We start from the raw sequence: 19,440 nt of genomic DNA on the forward strand, positions 1-19,440 counted from the left end.
TCGCGGCGCGTTTCTTGCGCGCTCGGGGCGTAATCTCGTAATCGTCGACGAGTATTCGTGGAAGTTACGAGGCGAAGTGGCGAGGCGGAGGCAGGAAGAAAGAAAGAACGAAAGAAATATCCGTCGCGCGCGATTATGGCCGGTCGCAGGTTCCTGCGACAAAGGCTTTTTGACGCGCATGGCTGCTCTTCGGTCCGGACCTCGGGCTTCGCGATCGTTCTCTTCGGCGCGCACAACCGACGCGACTCAAGTCGGTCTCGTCAAATTTCTAAAAAATTTCACCACGGCTGAACGTTGGGTGTTCAAGTGGGCATCCATTCAAACATAGATCCCTGCAAACGATAAAAAATATATAAATAAAAAGCATTAGTTTACATTAAATTGCTAGATTTGATATATAGTTCTTTATATATCAAATATTTATAAGTTAAATTATCGTAAAATTTAATTTTGAAAAGTAAAAAATTCCTCTCTGTTAGCTCCTTTTTGCACGGTTCTATTTGACAATATAAAATAATAATAACATTCATGCTCGATGGAGATACTGTTAGAGCTCGTGTGAGGAAATATCAAAGATTATAAATTTAATTCTAAATTACATATGCTACAAGAGAAAAAATATTTAAGAAATAAAAAATATTTACACGATAGGTATTATAACAATATATTTGCATATATATATACTGACATAAAATATTTTTCTAGTAAGGAAATATACGTTTCTTAATATCTTAGCTTTTCATGAAAGCAAAGATTTTATTCTATTTAAATATAATTTAATTTAAAATTTTAAATATATTTAATGTCAGTTAAATATATGTTTAAAATATGTGTTATCAGTATCTACCGAATAAAAATCTTATTTTTTAAGTAATTTTTCTCTCTCAATGTAATAGTAGTTGAAATATTGGAACAATTTGTCCTTTGAAATATTTATATTTTAAAATCAAAACTGATGAATCTTTAGAATATTTTCTCTTCAAAATTAGATCATTGTAATATTGCGTTGATCTCAGAGATCTCTCCTGCGTTCTTTTGGTCTTTCTTTTCTGGATGAATAAGAAGAAAGAAAGGCTTACTATCAATATTGAGAATTATCTACAATTCACCGTGATAACAATGTTGCCTAAACCGTGTCCAGCAGCGTGAAATCACGTTTGCATTTTTTCTCTTGTCCAAAAGTCCTCGGGCGAATAATCGATAACAGGTGCGTCATGGAGTTTCTCGGCTTCGCGTTTGCGGATAAACGTCTTATCGTATCTGCGAAGGGTGCGATAGCGGATATGTCGACGCTATCGTCTCATCAACGTCGTCGCGGCGACGCGAACGAACGCTCGATCGTCAATTATCTCGAGAAACGTCCGTTTCCACGGCCGGCTCGGCAGGATAAAAAGCGGCGGATTGCGTCGCGGTTTCGCGCTAGGAATGCAGAAAATATTCCCGTGTTCGTATGGTCGTCGGGATAAGTGCGCCAGCCCGTCATAAATCAGCGATTTACGAGAGAACGAAACAACAAAAAAGCGCGAAAAAAGACCGTGCTCGAGATCGAAATGTAACTATTTGCGTAGTAACACTCGGTTTGCGGATGCCTTACCATTCGGCACACCAGATCGACAGCCGTGAAAAATTTTCGACCAGCCGCACGTGTTTCTCATGATTATGTTGATTAACCTAGAAAGTTTCTTCTTCTCAGTTATGGTCGCGAGGATTCCCGTCCCAAAAGCCGTATAATCTAGAAAGCGGGAAAGCGTTTTCAGAATTAAGATTCTTCTTTTTGGCCTGGGATTTGGGATCCCTTTGGCTAATTACGCGGCTATGTGAGGTTAGAGCGATAAATTTATACTATGCGTTATATAGAGACCATCTCTTTCTTTATACCTAGCTTTAAGAGTTTGCTAATCTCCAACGCCATTAACTACGACTAATAGTGATGATAAACTTCAACTTCAATATTTGGCTCCAGGTTTCTCTAAGAATTTTGCGCCCAACGCCATTACGCTATATAGTGGTGATAAACGCGCAATTAGAAACGGATCTCACTGAAAATTTTTCGCAACTATCGATCTATCGGTCCATCAATCTATCGATGAAATATCGGTAGGTACTTGCGGAACTGACCGTATAGATAGCGTGGTTGCTGTAGAGCGCACACACGCACCATTTTCGGCGTATTATCTATTGCGCATTTGTCTTCGATCCTTTTTCGTTGAGCAGCAGCCCCGAACACGTCGATCGACATCATTCCGTGTTTGACACGTCTCTAGTTCGTCCCAAGTGAGTCTCGCGTGCAAATAAGTATTCGGGAGTGCCGAAATAGCAATGTACGTGTCGGGACGTGTCGTAAGTACTCTATTAGTCAGTAAACTCCTTTTTCAGCATATTCAATCGATACTTGTCGCGTCGTACCGAATCGGCTGTCACTCTTGTTATTATCTTTGAGTGACACAACTAACAATATAATCGGACGTTCGTTGGAGTTAGTAGTCCAGAATTGGAAATTCGGTGACAATCAGAGGGAGAGAGAGAAAGATAAAATGACGCCAAGGATAATATGCGACGCGGAATCGCGGCCAGTAGTGTCGGTATGTTAGAGAGGTGACTCGCGAGAGCGCGTCATTGTCGTTCCGCGACACTGTTTATGTTTTGATACGCATTTTTGACGCCCGTCATGCATCGCGCGGGTATCCTCGATCCTTTTGCGTGCAGCAGCAGCCATGAACACATCGATTGACATCGCTCCATGTTTGGCACGTCTCTAATCTGTCCCAAGTGAGTCTCGCGTGCAAATAAGTATTCGGGAGTGTCGAAATAGCGATGTGCGATCGTCGGGACATGTCGTAAGTACTTTATTAGGCAGTAATCTCTCTCGGCATACTTAACCGGTGCGTCGTGCCGCGAGTCAGTGTTTCTATCACTCTCGTTATTACCTTTGACTTACACGATTAACAATATAATCGGGCGTTCGTTGGATTTATCAGTCGGAAATTCGGTGGCAATCAGAGGGAGGGAGATAAAATAATACCAAGGATATACGCGACGCGGAATCGCGGTCGGTAGTGTCGATATGTTAGCGAGAAGGGGAGGGATCTATGTATCCGCGAGAGCGCGTCCTTGTACCGCGACATTATGTTTTGGCGCGCATTTGTGGCGCCCGTCATGCATTGCGCGGGCGTCTTCGATTTTTTCTGTGAAGCAGCAGCCCTGAACACATCGATCGACATCGCTCCGTGTTTGACATGTCTCTAGTCCGTCCCAAGTGAGTCTAGCCTGCAAATAAGTATTGGGAGTGCCGAAAATAATGGTGTGCGATCGCCAGGACGTATCACAGGTACGTATTAGGAAGTAATCTTATATTCATTCGGTATTTTTCAGTGCTGTCAGTGCTTCTCGCGTCGTGTCGAGTCAGCCTCTATCACTCTCATTATTATTTTCGATTCGTTCAATTAGTGATAGAATCGGACGATGGTTGAATGTATCAATCAGTAATTAGATATTCGGTGATAATCAGAGAGAAGGATGAAAAGAGGATGAAAGGTAGAATTACGCCAGAGATATACGTGATGGCAAATTTCGGGCGACATCGTTGGTATGAGAGCAAGAGAAAGATTTTAACGTCGATGTGATATAGCTGCAAAGATTACTCTGAGTTTCGTTGTATTTTATTTTTTTTTTAACGAACTCATAACGAGAGAGTTTGCGATCATACGATATTATTGAAACCAGCTTCTATAAAGGAAAGTGAGAATTCAAATTGTTCACGATCTTGCATCGTTTTAATCTTTTTTGCCTTTGGCTTTGCTCTCACAAGTTCTACTTCTTTGTCTTCTCTTTTACCGTTCTTTTTTTTTTACCTCATCTCAATTGCAATCACTATAAAACATTTTCAGGCCATGAGGTTTGGCAGCCAGCCAGCCAGCCAGCCAGCCAGCCGACCAGTCAGCCAGCCAGTCAGCCTGTTGGACAGCGGGTGAACTCTTTTCGACAAATTTCAAGATCTCTCTCTCTCTCCCCCCCCCCTCTCTTCCTCTTCTCACCGTTCGTTAATTAATCCACCGCTTGGCCATGAAACCAGTCGGGGTCTATCGGCAGCTCTCCCCTCTCTCTCTTTCTCTCTCGAATCGCGCCTTTCGCGTTTGTCCTGGTTTCGTTGCCATTTGTCGTCGCCATTATCGTTATTGCGCTCATAATCTACGCGCGCGCGCGCTTGAAGAAAAGTATAGCCGTAAGGGCAGTCGCCGTAGATTTAACGTCAGCGGATAACGATCGTCATGCAAATTACGCGAATTCTACACCGCCCCCCTCCCACATCTCCCGCGACCGCGAGGGGCCGTGCGGGCGCAATCGCACGCGTCGGTAAGAATAGGAAAGAAACCGCCGACGCAACGGTGGAAAAAAGCGCGTCATGCGGCGGTCGATCTCGTATCTGTCAGTAGATAACATCGAATTCCAGTCACGGCTCACCCACTCTCGCTCTGGGCAAGTTCCACGCCCGTGATAAGAACGGCACGCGCCCCCGCCCTTACGACCTAAATTCGCGATGACAGCGGGTGATCAGTCTTTCTCCAGTCTCTCGTCAATCTCGAGACAATGCGTGTATCTTGATTAGGCAAATTTAATTTCTTTTCTTCTCTTACATTCTTAATGCGTAAAGATGATGGAAAACTGTGTAAACTCCGATTAAACAAGTTAACCTTTCGTCTGCGCTTCCTTGTTTTTTCGCGATTTGTTATGCAAGCTGCTTTTTTTCTGCTGGTATATTGACAGAAAAGATGTCTAAAAAATAAGAATATATTTCTTACTATAATAACATATTCACTTATACTGGTATTAAATATTTTTTCAAAAAAAGAATATACAGCTTCTTAAAACTTTAGCTTCTCATATAGAAATTGTTCCACTTAAATCGAAGAATTTAAATCTAAATAAATATGTTATTAGTACCTACCGAATAAATATTTTCTATCTTTTAGATATTTTTTCTCTCAGAGTATGAGTAAAATAAATCGGAGCAAAAATTTTCTCGTTATTTTAGGTCTCTAGATTTTCTGGTCGGAATATTGTTTAGCGCGCCTTCAGTGTTTACAATTTTTTTTCTTAATAAAATCCGTAATATACTGTTGAAATTTCGACTGTCCCCAAAATGATCCACGAAGCAAACGGAAGATTAACGTGCATTAAACAAGTGTAAGATAAAGCTATTCGAAGGCAGTCAAAGAGCGCCACTTTCTCCGCCCGTCGTTCGACGATTCACGACTGTGAAAATGATTTCCTCGTGTGGAATGGACGGAGAATCGTCCTGGAGGCTCGAAGCTTGCTCTGAGAAAGAGGGACGATCTCCGCGCGGCGATGCTAGTACGATAAAGAAATTCCCATGCGAATACAAACGAGTGTCCACTGTGTTTCTCGGATATACATTCATCGTGCTCTGGTTACGGGCCTGGCGAATAAACGCCGTCGCCACCGCCACTAACGTTTACCCATAAATCAATTTAATCGTGCGTACAGAGCGATAAGCATCGCGCGTGAGTTAATGTAATCGTCCCAGTGCCTCGTCGCGCTCGCGGTCCAGAGCCTGTAGTTTCTCCGCCTCACCTCGCAAAAACTACAATCCGGAGCGTTACTCCCCCCTCCCCTCCCCCTGGCCTCCCGGCTTCCCCTTTAATGCGAGATTTATCGTCGTTTAGCCTACGACCTGCCGCGCTCGCGAACGTGTCCGCCCGCACGTGCGCAATTTTCGCAACGTGAATAATCACTCTCCTCAAAACGCCGTCAACCTTTTATCGTTATTTATATCGACAAGGAACGACCGATGACTCGTGCGTCGCTTCCGTGTAAAGAAAGTAACTTTTATATAAGCGTGTGCTGCGCGAATTTTCGTGGATCGTATTTTTGCATATATTATTTGAGAGTGTCAAATCAAATTTCAGCGATTAGCGGTGCGCGGTAGTGAAATGGGCGCGACTGGAACGATTGAATATCGCGAAACAGGACAATAATATTGTCGTACACGTCAAACCATAACGAGACAAACAACATAACGGCTCTCTCAAGCGCGACTCGACAGGTTGGAGGTCGCGCAACCTTCAAAACAACAACAACAATACGCGTTAGTCTATGTTCGACGAACAAGCGATCATAACAGTCTTAGACGCGAGGTCGAGCGTAGCGGGAGTGACGTCGCGCGTTGTTTCCGATATTTCTGAATCCATAGTGCGTGCGTGTATATGTGTGTGCATGCAAGAGAGAGAAAGAGACAAATTACGAAGTTTTGTGTACATCATTATCGGGAACAGTTGCAGCATCCTGAAGTATGAAAGGTGAATACCGGTGGCGATTGTATCAAGATGCAAAACAGAAATAAGTCGAAAGCCCTGTATTTTTTATTTGTTGGACCGTCTTATCGTTTTAACTAATCGGAAACGATATTTCTGATTTCAGATCTGGCGGAGTTGGCAGCTGCACAGCGGTGCAACTACAGAGAAAGAGATGGAGGGAGGGAGAAAAGAGTGAATGAGAAAGAGAGAGGAAGAGAGAAAGAAGGATGCAGTCCGGGACGTTGCGGAGGTTTTCGTCGGTGGATCTGGCTGAACGTCGGCGGGCTTCAACGCGAAATGGTGAGTTTGCAACTTCTTCGACACTCTCGTAGAACGTCGTATTGAGTGCTTCCCATTTAGTGACACAAGTCGATACAAGCATCATCCTGTCCTATCTTTGTGGCTCATTGAATATGGAACAAAGATAGAATGATGCTCGTGTCACTACACGCAGAAATATACATACTGCATTCAAGTCAATGTTTCAAGTATTTTATGATTATATTTCCGTAAATCTATTATAGGTTCATTATAAGCGTCATAGCCGAGATGCATTCTAGTGAGTGTAGCATTTCAATCAAGAATATTAAATTTAAACAAAAATATTCGGTCGGCAACTTTTTCTTTCGATAAAATTTTATAATATTCTTTCGATAAAATCTTATAATATTCTTGAATTCTTCTTTGGTGTACATGACGATAAGCTTTTCTAAAATTTGTGATGAGTATATTTTAATACTGTTATTAAAAAGATATTCTTTGTTGAAGATAACTATTATAAGGAAAAAATAAAGTAATCACTTTTCTTTGCAGTAGAATGATATTTTTTATAATAGTATTTCAAAATATTTTTCTGTGTGTACATGGAAAGCATCTATTTTACAAAAAGTTTCGTGATTATATTTATACATGCATTATTCGATAGTTGTTAAATTTTAATATATATATGGAGAAAATGTTCTTTTCATATAAATTCTTTTTAATCTTTACTTATTTCAAATAAAAAAATATTTTGAAATATCATTATCAAAAATATCATTCTACTGCAAAGAAAAGTGATTACTTAATTTATTTTTTTCCTTACAATAGTTATCTTACATTGAGAAAATGTTCTTTTCATATAAATTCTTTTTAATCTTTACATGTTTCAAATAGCGTAAGCGTAAATTGCCAGTAAAATCTATTTTGCTAAAAAGCATAGAGCAAATTTTGTTAAAAATAGAAAATTTTTTAACAGTACGAGTTAGTGATAATATTTCATGGAAAAAAACGATTTGCTAATATATGGACAACTAAAAATATTAACTGTAGGAGTAAATATTCTTGCTTTCATAGCAAAGTTATTTAGTTGTGATAGCTAAAAGATTGACTAATATATATATTAGTAAATCTTTTAGCTATCACAACTAAATAACTTTGCTATGAAAGCAAGAAAATTTGCTCCTGCAGTTAATATTTTTAGTTATCGATGTATTAGCAAACATTTTTTCCGTGCTAATATTAGAATATCAAAGAGTCTTACAGAATATATTATTCTGTAGTAATTTTTCCAAGTGGTACCCATGTGGTGCACGGTAATGCGATAAAAAATATTGATACGTGTTTTGAATGATTGATTATTACGAAACAATGTAGGACAATGATATTGTAATAAAACAACGAGACAAATAACGTTGGTGTAAAAAATTCGTTATTATTCTATTGAATTCTTATAGAAAATTTCATTATTAAAAGGAAAATAGAAAATTTTCGTTAGATGTTTAAAAAATACCGAGTCGACATTGTTCATTTAATATGTAAACATTATTAATTCTCTAAAACTTGACAATTTTGTTTTTCTACTTATTTCACATAAATTTAATCAATCATCTATTTTATTCGAAAATTATTAATCTTTTGAAATTGGACGGTTTTGTTCTCTATTTTACTCAACAAACATGACGAACTTTATACACCAATTGAATATAATGTGTCGCGATTATATTGGTGATTTCGCATTAATCTCGCGAGGAAAACACAAGAGTGGTTCGATACTGTCGTTTAAAGATTATGAACGAAACGAAGAGGCGCTTTTAGTGACATATCTTTAGCCATGAAGATTCCATTGCCGCGGATGATCGCACTTAGGCAAGTAGACGGACGTTTTACCGTCGGCCCGATATTTTCTTGGCGGCAATTAAGAGCGAGTAAAATCTTAAAACGAGCGGCCAATTAGATGAAAATGGAACGGCCGTCGATTACGCAGTGCTCGGGCATGCGGAATTCCCGCGCGTCGAGATGAGCCGGTCGTGTCTTATTCGATATTCAAAGATACCTTCGACTCTCATCGACGGAACATTCTCGTTATTCGCCGATTCTTTTAACGGCCTGGTTGCCGAGATGTTCGATTCGCCGTTAGAAATCTACGCATTAGCGAAAAAGAACGATTTTCTTTAAACGCGTCTTTTGAACCGAAGAATTCCGCGTAGGTCCGACCGTTGATAATTAAAAGAGAGGCAAAGCTAAGGAAAGTCGACCAATTAGAGTTTACTAAGGGAATCAATTAATTAAAATCGTTTAAAGAAATGAAGCAATTAAAATTGTAGTCTTTCAACGTTGGTATCTTAATTCGTGAATAAGACGCCCCCCTCCCAAAAATAGAATCTTTAACGGACATCTTATATACGACCCCAAGAGAATTCTTCTGGAACCAAGAGGAAAACATTCTAAGCATAATATTTTCAAAGTTGGAGGAATTTCGACTTTCGTTTACGGTACAAGTATCGTCTTCAATATAAATTTCGTGTAGAGCGCATTTTGCTTCAAGCTAATATGTTCCTATTGATTCAAAAGGAAAAAAGTTATATCAAAGGAATAATATCTAGTAGATTTCGGATTAATATTCTTAGAATATAAAATTTTTTAAGACAGAGAGAAAAGGAATATTTATTAGAAAAGGAATTCTTTCGAATAGCACAAGAAATAGCACTTTGCAGCAAGAATTCTTTTCTGAGTGTAAAAATATTTTCTTTTTGGTTTTAGAAGAATCCTCTTTGGGATGATAAGAAGATAAGAGAATAAGAACAAGAGAATATTTTTTCAAGTGCAATTTGTGGATTATGAGAATATGTTAAGAAAATTTTTGAACGCGTCTTTTGAAACGAAGAATTTCGCGCAGTTGGATCGATAATTAACAAAACTAAAAAAAGTGAACGAATTTTCGTTTTTACAATCGCGGTTTAATCTAAAAAGATAAATAAAGTCACTTTCGAGCTCTCTTCTTCCCCTGCGAGTCGATTAAAAATTGAAATCAAATCAGGAAATTAAATTCAGGACTTAAAATTGATTGATCCTCAATGCGTGCAGGCGTCCATCAATGCTCGCCTCCGGGAGGCCGTTTATTTTATTTTTTTTCATTTTAACGTTCCCTCCAAGAAAAAGTCTATTCCAAGTCGTCGACGGAGGTTCAAGGTTCCCCGATATAATGAGCGGAGGTATGAGGCCAACCATTGAGGAAAAAGGAATCATTAAGTGGCTCATCCTGCGGAACAGGGCGCGCATGAATTATTCACGTGCTGCTCTTCCCCAATAGTTTGCTCGAGGAAAGTGAAACCTTCGGTCAAGTTCAACGACATCGGGGAGTCGCGGCCGATTGACAAACCGTCGTTCCTCGCGTTCTCTTCTCGGCTTTATTTTGATAAGAGGAGCAACGCGTCGCCCCAACGGAAAGAGCTCCAAGCCCGTTCCAACCTGTCCGTTTGTTCAAATACATCGTTCCTTCGACTTTGCTGCTCGTTCCTCTCCTTCCGAGAAGGTAATCATTCGCGTCTTGTTCGGAAACGCACGTTGACACGCTTTGAACACGTCTGGACATACTTGAAAATCTCTTTTTCTTTGTTCCTCTTATGGCACTAAAGCCTAATCTACAATATGCTCTTTGCGTTTTGTTTTTTGTCTTCTGTCTTTTTCTGACTTAAAGCTTAAGGTTTAAAGTCAGAAAGAGATAAAGAGAAAGAAGCAATGAGCATATTGTAGATCAGATTTTATAATATCAATCGCGATAGGAGTTGTCGTTTTGAAAACGGGAAAACGCTGGGGCTTAACGGTTTGAAGCGTGGGACAAGGAGAGCCCGTTTTACTTTCGTTGAAGCGTCCAGCGGGACGCGATCCGCGCGATTTTCTACTGGCCGCGCGAATTTATGTGGCTTCATAGAAGCGGCAACCAGGCGATTTATCTAAATCGCGCGACCGTGAAACTACTGCAGCTCGAGCGTTTCTTTTTAATCGCGCCGGGTTCTGCCTCGATACGGCCGACACGAAGACGCGCTACCGATCTGCGGGTTTCACGAGGTTTCGCGCGCGAATTTCGAGCGCGCCTTATCGCTCGATGCGAAAAGGGAACTTGATGAACAAATAACAGGAGCGCGTCTCCACGGCTCGTGGAAAATCTGACGCGGCGCGGATGTATTAATTGCGCGCCGTCACACTACGCGCAGTACAGATTGCACGTTTTCGCAGCGCGAGGTTAATTACTAGCCTCGTATCCGAGAGTGGCTCTGTGTGCATGTTTATATATGAATATATGTGTATATATGTGTGTGTGTAGGGGGGCCGATGGTCGTTTTGACGTTAGCTCGACGGGCTGTATCAGCTTCTTCTCGAGCAAGAAATTGCAGCGACGCGCGACTCCCACATAGGAGTTTCTCGGAATTTTTCCAGATATCGCATAGATCCTGACTGGATTACTTAAATTTGTGCCTTTGAGAAGACTCTCGGAATGAGTAAATGAGAAAAAACTATTTAGCTTCCCGCCCACTTAGATTTACGTGTTTGAAATATACACTTCTAATCTAACTCGCGTAATTTCCCAGAGCTCTTAATTTCTTGGAGAAATTAAGATCTCAAGAAATGTTCCTGTAATTTGCCACTCGAAAGTATGTAAGAAAGTAACAAAATACAATAAAAATTCAAAGGCCTATAGCAGTATTGGATATTAATCGATTGAAATTTTCTTTGACTAAGATAGTCGCTAAATTAATAATTAAAATTCATCAAGCGTTGTATGTAAATCGTATATAAATAATTTTATCACCTGATGAAATTTATTATTAATCAAACTTTGGTGTGATTAATTGTACATTAATTAATAATAAGTTTCATCAATTAATGATGGTCTATATGACGGTTGACTGATGTTGATCATTAATTTGCCGATTCTAGCCTAAGAAAATTTTAGCTGATTAATGCTAGACACTAGTCCATAATAGTCGTACGTTGGATAGATGTGCAAAGTTTATTCTTAGTTATACAGAAATAACTGGAAACGTTCTAATATCATTTTAGCACGCATGAAAAATGTTTTCTCTATGCGTAGAGCATTTTTTTTTTCCACAAGGATAAATCGAGAGAAGTGAAGTTACGAAGTTTCCATTCTCGTTCTTGTTGCGTAGTAAAAGACAGTAAGCTTTGATTATGTAAGATAAACTGTCCGTGAAACTCAAAATGGGCCAAAATGGAAAAATATGACCTAAATATTTTTTATACTTCTACATTTGTGTCAAATTAGAAAAAAAATTGGAGTGTAACTTTTGGGTAGATTGACTTGTAAGAACGTAATTGTTTGAAAAGTCGAGCAAGTTTAAAACGTCAATTTTTTTCTTTCTTCTTTTATTCATTGAAAAAAATTCAATCCATTAAAAAAATGGGTAAAAAAGATGCAACCAATAGGAAATAAAAGTTGTTTTTAGTTAATTTTGAGCGCACAATTTAAGACTTGGATCTTTTTGTTTTATGTAGAAAAATATGCGAACTACTAACTAGTAACAAAAAATCATAATTTTGTCGGTTGGATCATTCTTGCATAGTTATGACCAGTTAATACTAGCAATTAATATTGTTGTTTAACAAACATTTTTTTCCCCTATAATACTCTGTCACATCTATAGTCTATCGGAATATATTCCGATTGCAGACTATGAGATTTAGAAATGTTTCTCCGCGCGTCACGGGATCAATCGGGACCTCGTTGTAGCGACCGTTGCGTTTCTCCGCCGCGGGAACTGCGGATTCGAGAGATAGAGCTATTAATTATATCTGTCGCCGTGGATGGAATTTTTGCACGCGCAAATCTTCGCGACAAGTCTCTCGATATATATTAATAGCGTCACGGCTAGTCCCGGTTATGTAAATCGCGTCGTATTTATAGTCGCGTGTAGTAGGGTAACAACACCGACTCTATTGTAACACGCGTTCAGCGAGACTCAGCCGGTGTCGACTTTGTTAATTCGTTTGAGCGAAGCTCACACACGAGTGAACATTCCTCTCTCGGAGGGCGTTGCGCAGCCAGAGGTTTGCGCGATGAATGTGCGGCATACGAATGTATATTTCCTTTCGTAAAAAAGCACGGTATTGTTACTTTACGCGATGAAGTTACCTATCTCGCGAGTGGTCGTTATTTTGTTACATTGAGAGAACAAATATCGGAAAAATAGCAAATATTTATTTGGTGGGTACACTAATAACGTATTTACTTAAATGTAAATTTTTTTATTTATATAAAATAAATAGAATTTATATAGAAATTTATATAGATAAATTTATGTAGAAAAGTTTTCATGAAAAGCTAAGGTTTTCTTGAGGGTTTTAAGAATATTGTATATTTTCTTCTTTGAAAAATATTTTATACTAATGCAAGTAAAAATATGTTACTATATTACTTATACACAGAATAAATATTTATTAGATATTTTTCTCGCAATGTACTTGGGCGGTTACAGAGACTGTCTGTCTCTGTTATTGCGGGAGTTACGTATTTTGACGGTTTGAAGAGTCAAAGGAGGATTAAGTACCATATTGTAAATATCACGATGTGGAGCATATGAAATTAACAAATAAATAACGTAACATGTTCTCGAGCGCGTCCTCTGGAGGTCACGTGGTCCCGGGACCAACACACACGTGCGTACAAAACCGCCAAGCGGTCATAACAGTCCGCGACGCGCCGGTAAATAGACAGGGAGACGTCGCGCGTGATTCCCGAGTTCACCGAGACAATGGAATCGTTTGTAGTACGCGTTACGTTACTTCGCACGCATGATCATTGTGCACGGGTCATTTTGAGCAGTGACAGCATCCTGAAACTTTAAGGGTGACTACCATTTTTATCTTCATTAACACAAAAGAAAAATATACGAACCTCTCTATTTTTTATAGTTTGTTTCTTTACATAACTGTCTAAAAAATACGCTTTATGTTTCAGATCTGGCGAAGTTTGCGGCCACATGCTGGCTTATAATTATCGAGAGATGCAGTTCCGGTGGACGCGATTGCCGCACCGGAGGATCCGGTTCGGGCTTTGCGGGGTCCGCTAAAAGGTAGGTTTCGGATCTTACCGCGCTCTCCCATTAATCTCTTGCGATCGAAAACTGGGATATAATTGTCCAAGTAAAAATTATTGAGTTCACGCGAATTTCTTTCTTCAAAACATTAACCATCAGTATCTAATCAGCGGTGTTATATTTTTTGTTACAGAATCCTGAACCGACCCCGAGTTGCGATATTTTGGTGAGTGAAAGAAATACAAAGATTTTAGGTGACGGGTCTTATGATGATTGACGATTTTATGCGAAATCAATGCGATTTACTTAGTTTGTAGACTTCTGCATGTACACTGAGAGAAAGAGATTGATTGTTGATTCTGTTATAATTATTTTCAAATATTGACAAATTAAATTATTTTTGGCACCAGCAATATTTTTCTGTTGTTTTAAGAAGAGGTAATAATAGCAACACGCACGTAAAGATATTATCAATAACACTATAATAGCGTTAACTATAAAGACGAATTTTTCAATAATAATTTGTGCAATCACTCATAAATGCGAGATATTTTTCTCTCAGTGTAGGGTTTTGCATGAATATGTTTGTGCTGTTTACTCAAATATACTGCCCGAAACGATCTGGGGATTATTTGTTTAAATAATCGTCTTATTAAATATTTGAACTTATTACATTTAATTCATAGTATAGAATTATCTGACGGACTTTTTAATTTAATGCGATCCCCAAATTGTTTCTAGTAGTATAAAAGGCGCATAAAAATTGCGCCTCAGAATGGCGCACCAAAATTGCGCCTCAAAATGGCGCATCAAAATTGCGCCATAGAATGGCATCATAGAATTGCGCCACAGAATTGCGCTTCATAATAGCGCTTCAAAATTGCGCTACCACACGCGAATTCGCGATTACTTCATTTGCAATAAATTTAGCAATCGTTGCGAAGAGAAAAAACATGGGATTTATATATTCTGATACATTTCGTAAATCGTCTCGGAAATTTTTAATATGCCATAGATTATATTATTTTGCTCGAAACGCTGAATTCAATATGTATATTTATCGTTGCTATCGTTTTGGCACTCACGCGAAATAAGAATCTTTATTTTGCGACAGAGAACAATATTGTCCACGAAACAGAAGGTTCTCTTTTTTCTCTTTTGATGTTTTCGAATGCAGCGCGGCTCGTTACTCGGTTTGTTTACGCGATTCGCATTCACACGCGATTCGTATTTACACGCGTACGTATTGTATATTCCCGAAATACCGGTATTTGTCGTATTTTTCGTCAAATTTAATCCGTTTGAACGATCGCGGTCGCGAGTGCAGTGTGTATAGTGAAGGGCGATCTCTACATGGGACAACGACTGGATGTTACAACAAAGAGTCAGGATACTGTGATCTGGACCTGGATGGCTGGACGTCGTGGGATACCAACGCGCAATGGTGAGCGTACTATAATTTACACACTCAAAATATTATCCCGAATCGAAATTTTAATCCTACTTTTTAACATATATATGTTCTAAAAGAATCAGTGTATTCTGTAATGTACATGGAAAAATTGAAATTCTACTTGACTCTAAATGGCAGAAATTGCACAAAATGCCACTAGTAAGTTTTAACGGTCTTCTCGGTAAAACTAGTAAGTTAAATAGAATCAACGGTTGACATAGATTTCAGGGTAATAAAGAAAGCGTTGATTGGAATATTGAGGTCAAAAGTAGGATTAAAACTTCGACACGGGATATTACGTAGTACTTGCAATATTTAGATGTAAATCGCATTGATCGCGGTGAGAAAATCACCGCGCAAAAGTTGAGTATTTTTGTTATATTATATCTATTGTTTATATATTTTTATTTCTATTATATTTGCATATATTTATATTTATTATTTAGATATGTGTATGTTTATTATATCGAGAGAGATTATTTTAGGAAGATATAAGTATATCAGTGATATATGCGCTTTATAGCGTCTAATTATATAAAATATGTGTTAAAGGACAAAAGAGAGGAGAAAAAACAAATATAAAATGCTAATGATATAGTATAAGAAACGACGATAAACAAATTTATTACATACTTTTTACCAGTGTTTGACGTTAGTCGATTAAAATCTCAGTTGACTAAAATAATTGGCAAATTAATAACCAAAATTAATCAGTCCTCATGTATGTAATCACGAATAATTAAGTCGATTGATTAAATTAATAATTAATTTCATTATTCAACAAAAATACTCGTGCTTGTATATGTGGCGATTGATTAATTTTTATTATTGATTTGCCAATTATTTTAGTTAACTAAAATTTTAATTGATTGATCCCAAATATTACTTTTTAGTTGTTTTTACACAATCATCTTTTCATGGCTTGTATTGAAATTTATAGCATTTAGAAAAATTAGCAAGAGCATATAAATTTGTGCGTTGGATTGAGATACATTTTTTATTAAATTGTACTAATTAAAATAATTAGAAAAACAGCATACAATATTAGATTCATGTTTTTACACTGAAGAAAATACCAAAAGGGACTGAAATCATTGCAGCATTTTTCAATATTGTATATTGCCTTTTTAATTATTTTGATTGTGTGATACAATTTAATAAACCTCACTTCAACCCAACGCACAGCTCTTATAGGATCTTACTAATCTTTCGATTTCTCTTGATCTTAGAGCTAATTTTACGTCTTTACTTTCCACGTATCTTGTTTCTATCTGATACGTGTAATACACAAAATATAATAAATAAAACTTTTATACACAGAGTAATGCTTCTAAAATATTATAACGACAAATATTATAAACACATATTAAAATATTACGTTCTATAAAACATACAAAATATTACGTCATAATAACGTTAAAATATAACGTTTTCACAAATAAACTGATACTTTTATTGAACGCGGAACATCTTTAAACAATACGTCACCGATTAATTATCCCACGGATCGTCTCTCGAACTTCGTCGCGATTTCAAAAACGAGTTCGCACCACCACGGTAAGCGCGTGTCGTACTGCTTCAGCGATAGTATGATGCTCTTAACCGAGCATCGAAGTCTCCGCGCGGCGTATTGTCTCGACTGGCCGCGATAGTAACGTTCTATCTGAGCATCGAAGTCTCCGTGCGCGCACGGCGTGTTGCTTCGATCGACTGCGATAGTAACGTCCTACATAGAGAGAATATTATAGTTTCTTTTTGTATAAGTTCTTTTTAAGTTTATTATTTAATTTCTACACGGAAAAAAGATTTGGTTGTTAAAGTTAACTAAATATCTAGTCAAATATGAACAAATCAGAAATTCCGATTGAACACTGAGGAAAAATATGTAAAAATTTATTTGTGAGATATAATTGATTTCTGAGAAGCAAAGTTCATTTCTGTGAAATAAAGTTTATTTCCGCGAAAAAAATGAACTTTATAGTTTTTATATCTCATAAGTAAATTTTCAAGTATTTTTTTATATAGAAAACATGAGAGAAAACATATCTAAAGAAATATTTATTTGGTGAAAACATTAATAACATATCTAATCTAAATTCTTTTACTTAAGTAGAATAAATCATTGCTATCATGAAGAGTTATATTGTGATAAAAATTGTCTATAATTTATAGGATATAAAGTTTATTTCTGTGAAACAAAGTCTATTTCTGTAAAAAATGCACTTTTATTTCATAAATTTTCGAGTATTTTGTTCTTAGTCTAAAGTTTTAAGAGAATGTCTTTTTCTTGAAAAATATTTTTTATTAGTATAAGTAAATATAATAGTACCGAATAAGTATTTTTTATTTCTTAGATATTTTTTTCTCAGAATGTAATAAATTTCTTAATAACACACTTCAGTCTCATAAATATAAACAGCACGTACGAAATGAAAGGATACTCGGTTGTTGCAGAATGTAGATCTATCCCTTTTTATTATAAAATTCTTTAGTGTTGCTCATCGTTCGCGTAATGAGCTCGCTCAACTGTAGTGTAGCAGATAATTGGAATGTTTATCATTTGTCAGATTACTAAATTATTATCGCGGAATTGTACTGGTATAATTATTAGTTATTGTACAGTTATCTGCACCTGCACTGATCGAATCTGTAAGATATTCGATGATAACGGAGAAGGACTCAGATCTGGCTCAGATTAGACTCCTACTCAGATTTGACTTCGTTATCCCCACTCTCGATTGAACTCTGTCACGTGTATGTGCATCCCATTTTTTGGTCCTTTATTTAATGAGCCATAATGCCGCACGTTTATTAGCACATTATACTGCGACGAGTCGTATAACATGACAAACTCATTTAAATAACCGCGCCGGTCGATTCCGCTTTGCGTCCAGCGTATAACTTTCCCCCGGATCGGTGAGAAAAAATGACGTTTAATTTAAGCCTGTCTCGCGCATCGCCGGTCGATAAGGTTTATCATTTTTGCGGACTCGACGACGGCGTGTAATTTATTCCGCGTCGTAAATAGGCAAGGGTAATCGAGTCGAGCGAATACTACCAGTGTTCCGCTTGTGCGAATGAGAAAATCGAGAGGCAGATCTCTCTTCTTCTTGTTTTTGCTCACCAAGAATACCAATGCTTTATGATGTACACTTGTATTATGATGCACACATACACACACACACAATGGAAAATGTGCGTCAAGCTTTCCGTAAATTTATTGAAATTATCGAAACTCAAACTTTCAATCTTCGGATCGATCGATATCGCGGCGATGAACACGATACCGGCGCACAGCTGATCGCACGCTGATTATTGACATAAAATTTAAAGTATCCCGCGCGGTATACAATTTTCAGCGATTTTACCTGAATATTTTCATACTCGGAACACAACGAGAATATGTTGTCCTTATTTGGAGAAAATCGGGCCTCTGTCCTCCCATTAAAAGAGAAAAGTAATTCGCTACAAAATTAAAAGGGAAGAGAAGTCAATTTGACATTAATATCACATAGGATACAAGAAATTGGGAGCAATGGCGCGATTGCAGTATTAAAAGTAATATTGAACTTTCCTCCATAAGGCAATGGATCACAATGTATGAACGCGTCCGTTAGCTTTCACAAGCCTGCACACAAAAAAATATTACCACAGATAAATATTGCACTGTTAAGAAAAGTGATTATTCAGTTCACTTTCTTTCTTTTGAGTGATGGTTATCTTCAAAGAAATATTTTCTTCTGATAATAGTTGAAATATACTCATCAGGAATTTTAGAACAGCTTGGAGCTTTGCACTCAGATAATGTACTTTATAAGAATGTTGTAAAATTTTATCGAAAAAATAGTTGGTTCGACTTACTGTAAGGAGTAAATCGAATTCTTGTTTTAATTTAATATTTTCTATTGAAATGCTAAACTTGCTAGGATTCAGAATGTATTTTGAGTAAATTTGATGCGCTTATAAGGTAGATTTGCGAATAAACTTGTAAACTTATAAGATATTTGAAATTGAAATTTGAAATTGAAATTTGAAATTTTACTTGAATGCATTATGTATTTTTCTGTGTATGTATGTATGTTAACGTTTCCCATGATTGGAAATCTACGAACCTTCGCTAATAATCAGCTGAATCTAAAGAAAAAAAAGAAGAAACACAATTTCGGGCTACGCAGGTGCACCGACGCGACCACGGAGAAAATCGGTTTGCGCGGCGAGAGATAGAACTCACTAAATCATGCGAAATTTTCCTCTATCATTTTCTCTTACTTATGGAAGAAGAGAGCTATAGCTCGTTCCAGTTCACGGAGTCACCTCGTGTGCGCTCACACGCAGAGAGGCAGAATTTCGAAGAGGC

At 37.6% G+C, this 19,440-nt stretch overlaps 1 protein-coding gene across 9 annotated transcripts in view; it reads left to right on the forward strand.

Moving 5' to 3' along the window:
- The first annotated feature begins 2,128 nt into the window (after positions 1-2,128).
- LOC116853201 (protein sister of odd and bowel-like) overlaps positions 2,129-19,440 on the forward strand; it is a 143,650-nt gene continuing 126,338 nt past the window's right edge. Inside the window, exons 1-6 of one of the 9 annotated variants that reach the window (XM_032834143.1) lie at positions 2,129-2,274; positions 2,377-3,328; positions 3,888-6,317; positions 6,439-6,614; positions 13,552-13,666; positions 13,824-13,856. In XM_032834143.1, the coding sequence (XP_032690034.1) occupies positions 6,542-6,614; positions 13,552-13,666; positions 13,824-13,856 (221 nt within the window). In that variant the 5' untranslated portion in view covers positions 2,129-2,274; positions 2,377-3,328; positions 3,888-6,317; positions 6,439-6,541. Of the gene's footprint in view, positions 3,329-3,887; positions 6,318-6,438; positions 6,615-13,551; positions 13,667-13,823; positions 13,857-19,440 lie in introns of all 9 variants that reach the window. The other 8 variants (XM_032834142.1, XM_032834140.1, XM_032834144.1 and 5 more) reach the window with 8 other exon arrangements.

This window comes from Odontomachus brunneus, unplaced genomic scaffold, assembly GCF_010583005.1.
Source record: "Odontomachus brunneus isolate Ranch 3 - 2012 unplaced genomic scaffold, Obru_v1 Obru_scaffold_286, whole genome shotgun sequence".
Taxonomy (NCBI): domain Eukaryota; kingdom Metazoa; phylum Arthropoda; class Insecta; order Hymenoptera; family Formicidae; genus Odontomachus; species Odontomachus brunneus.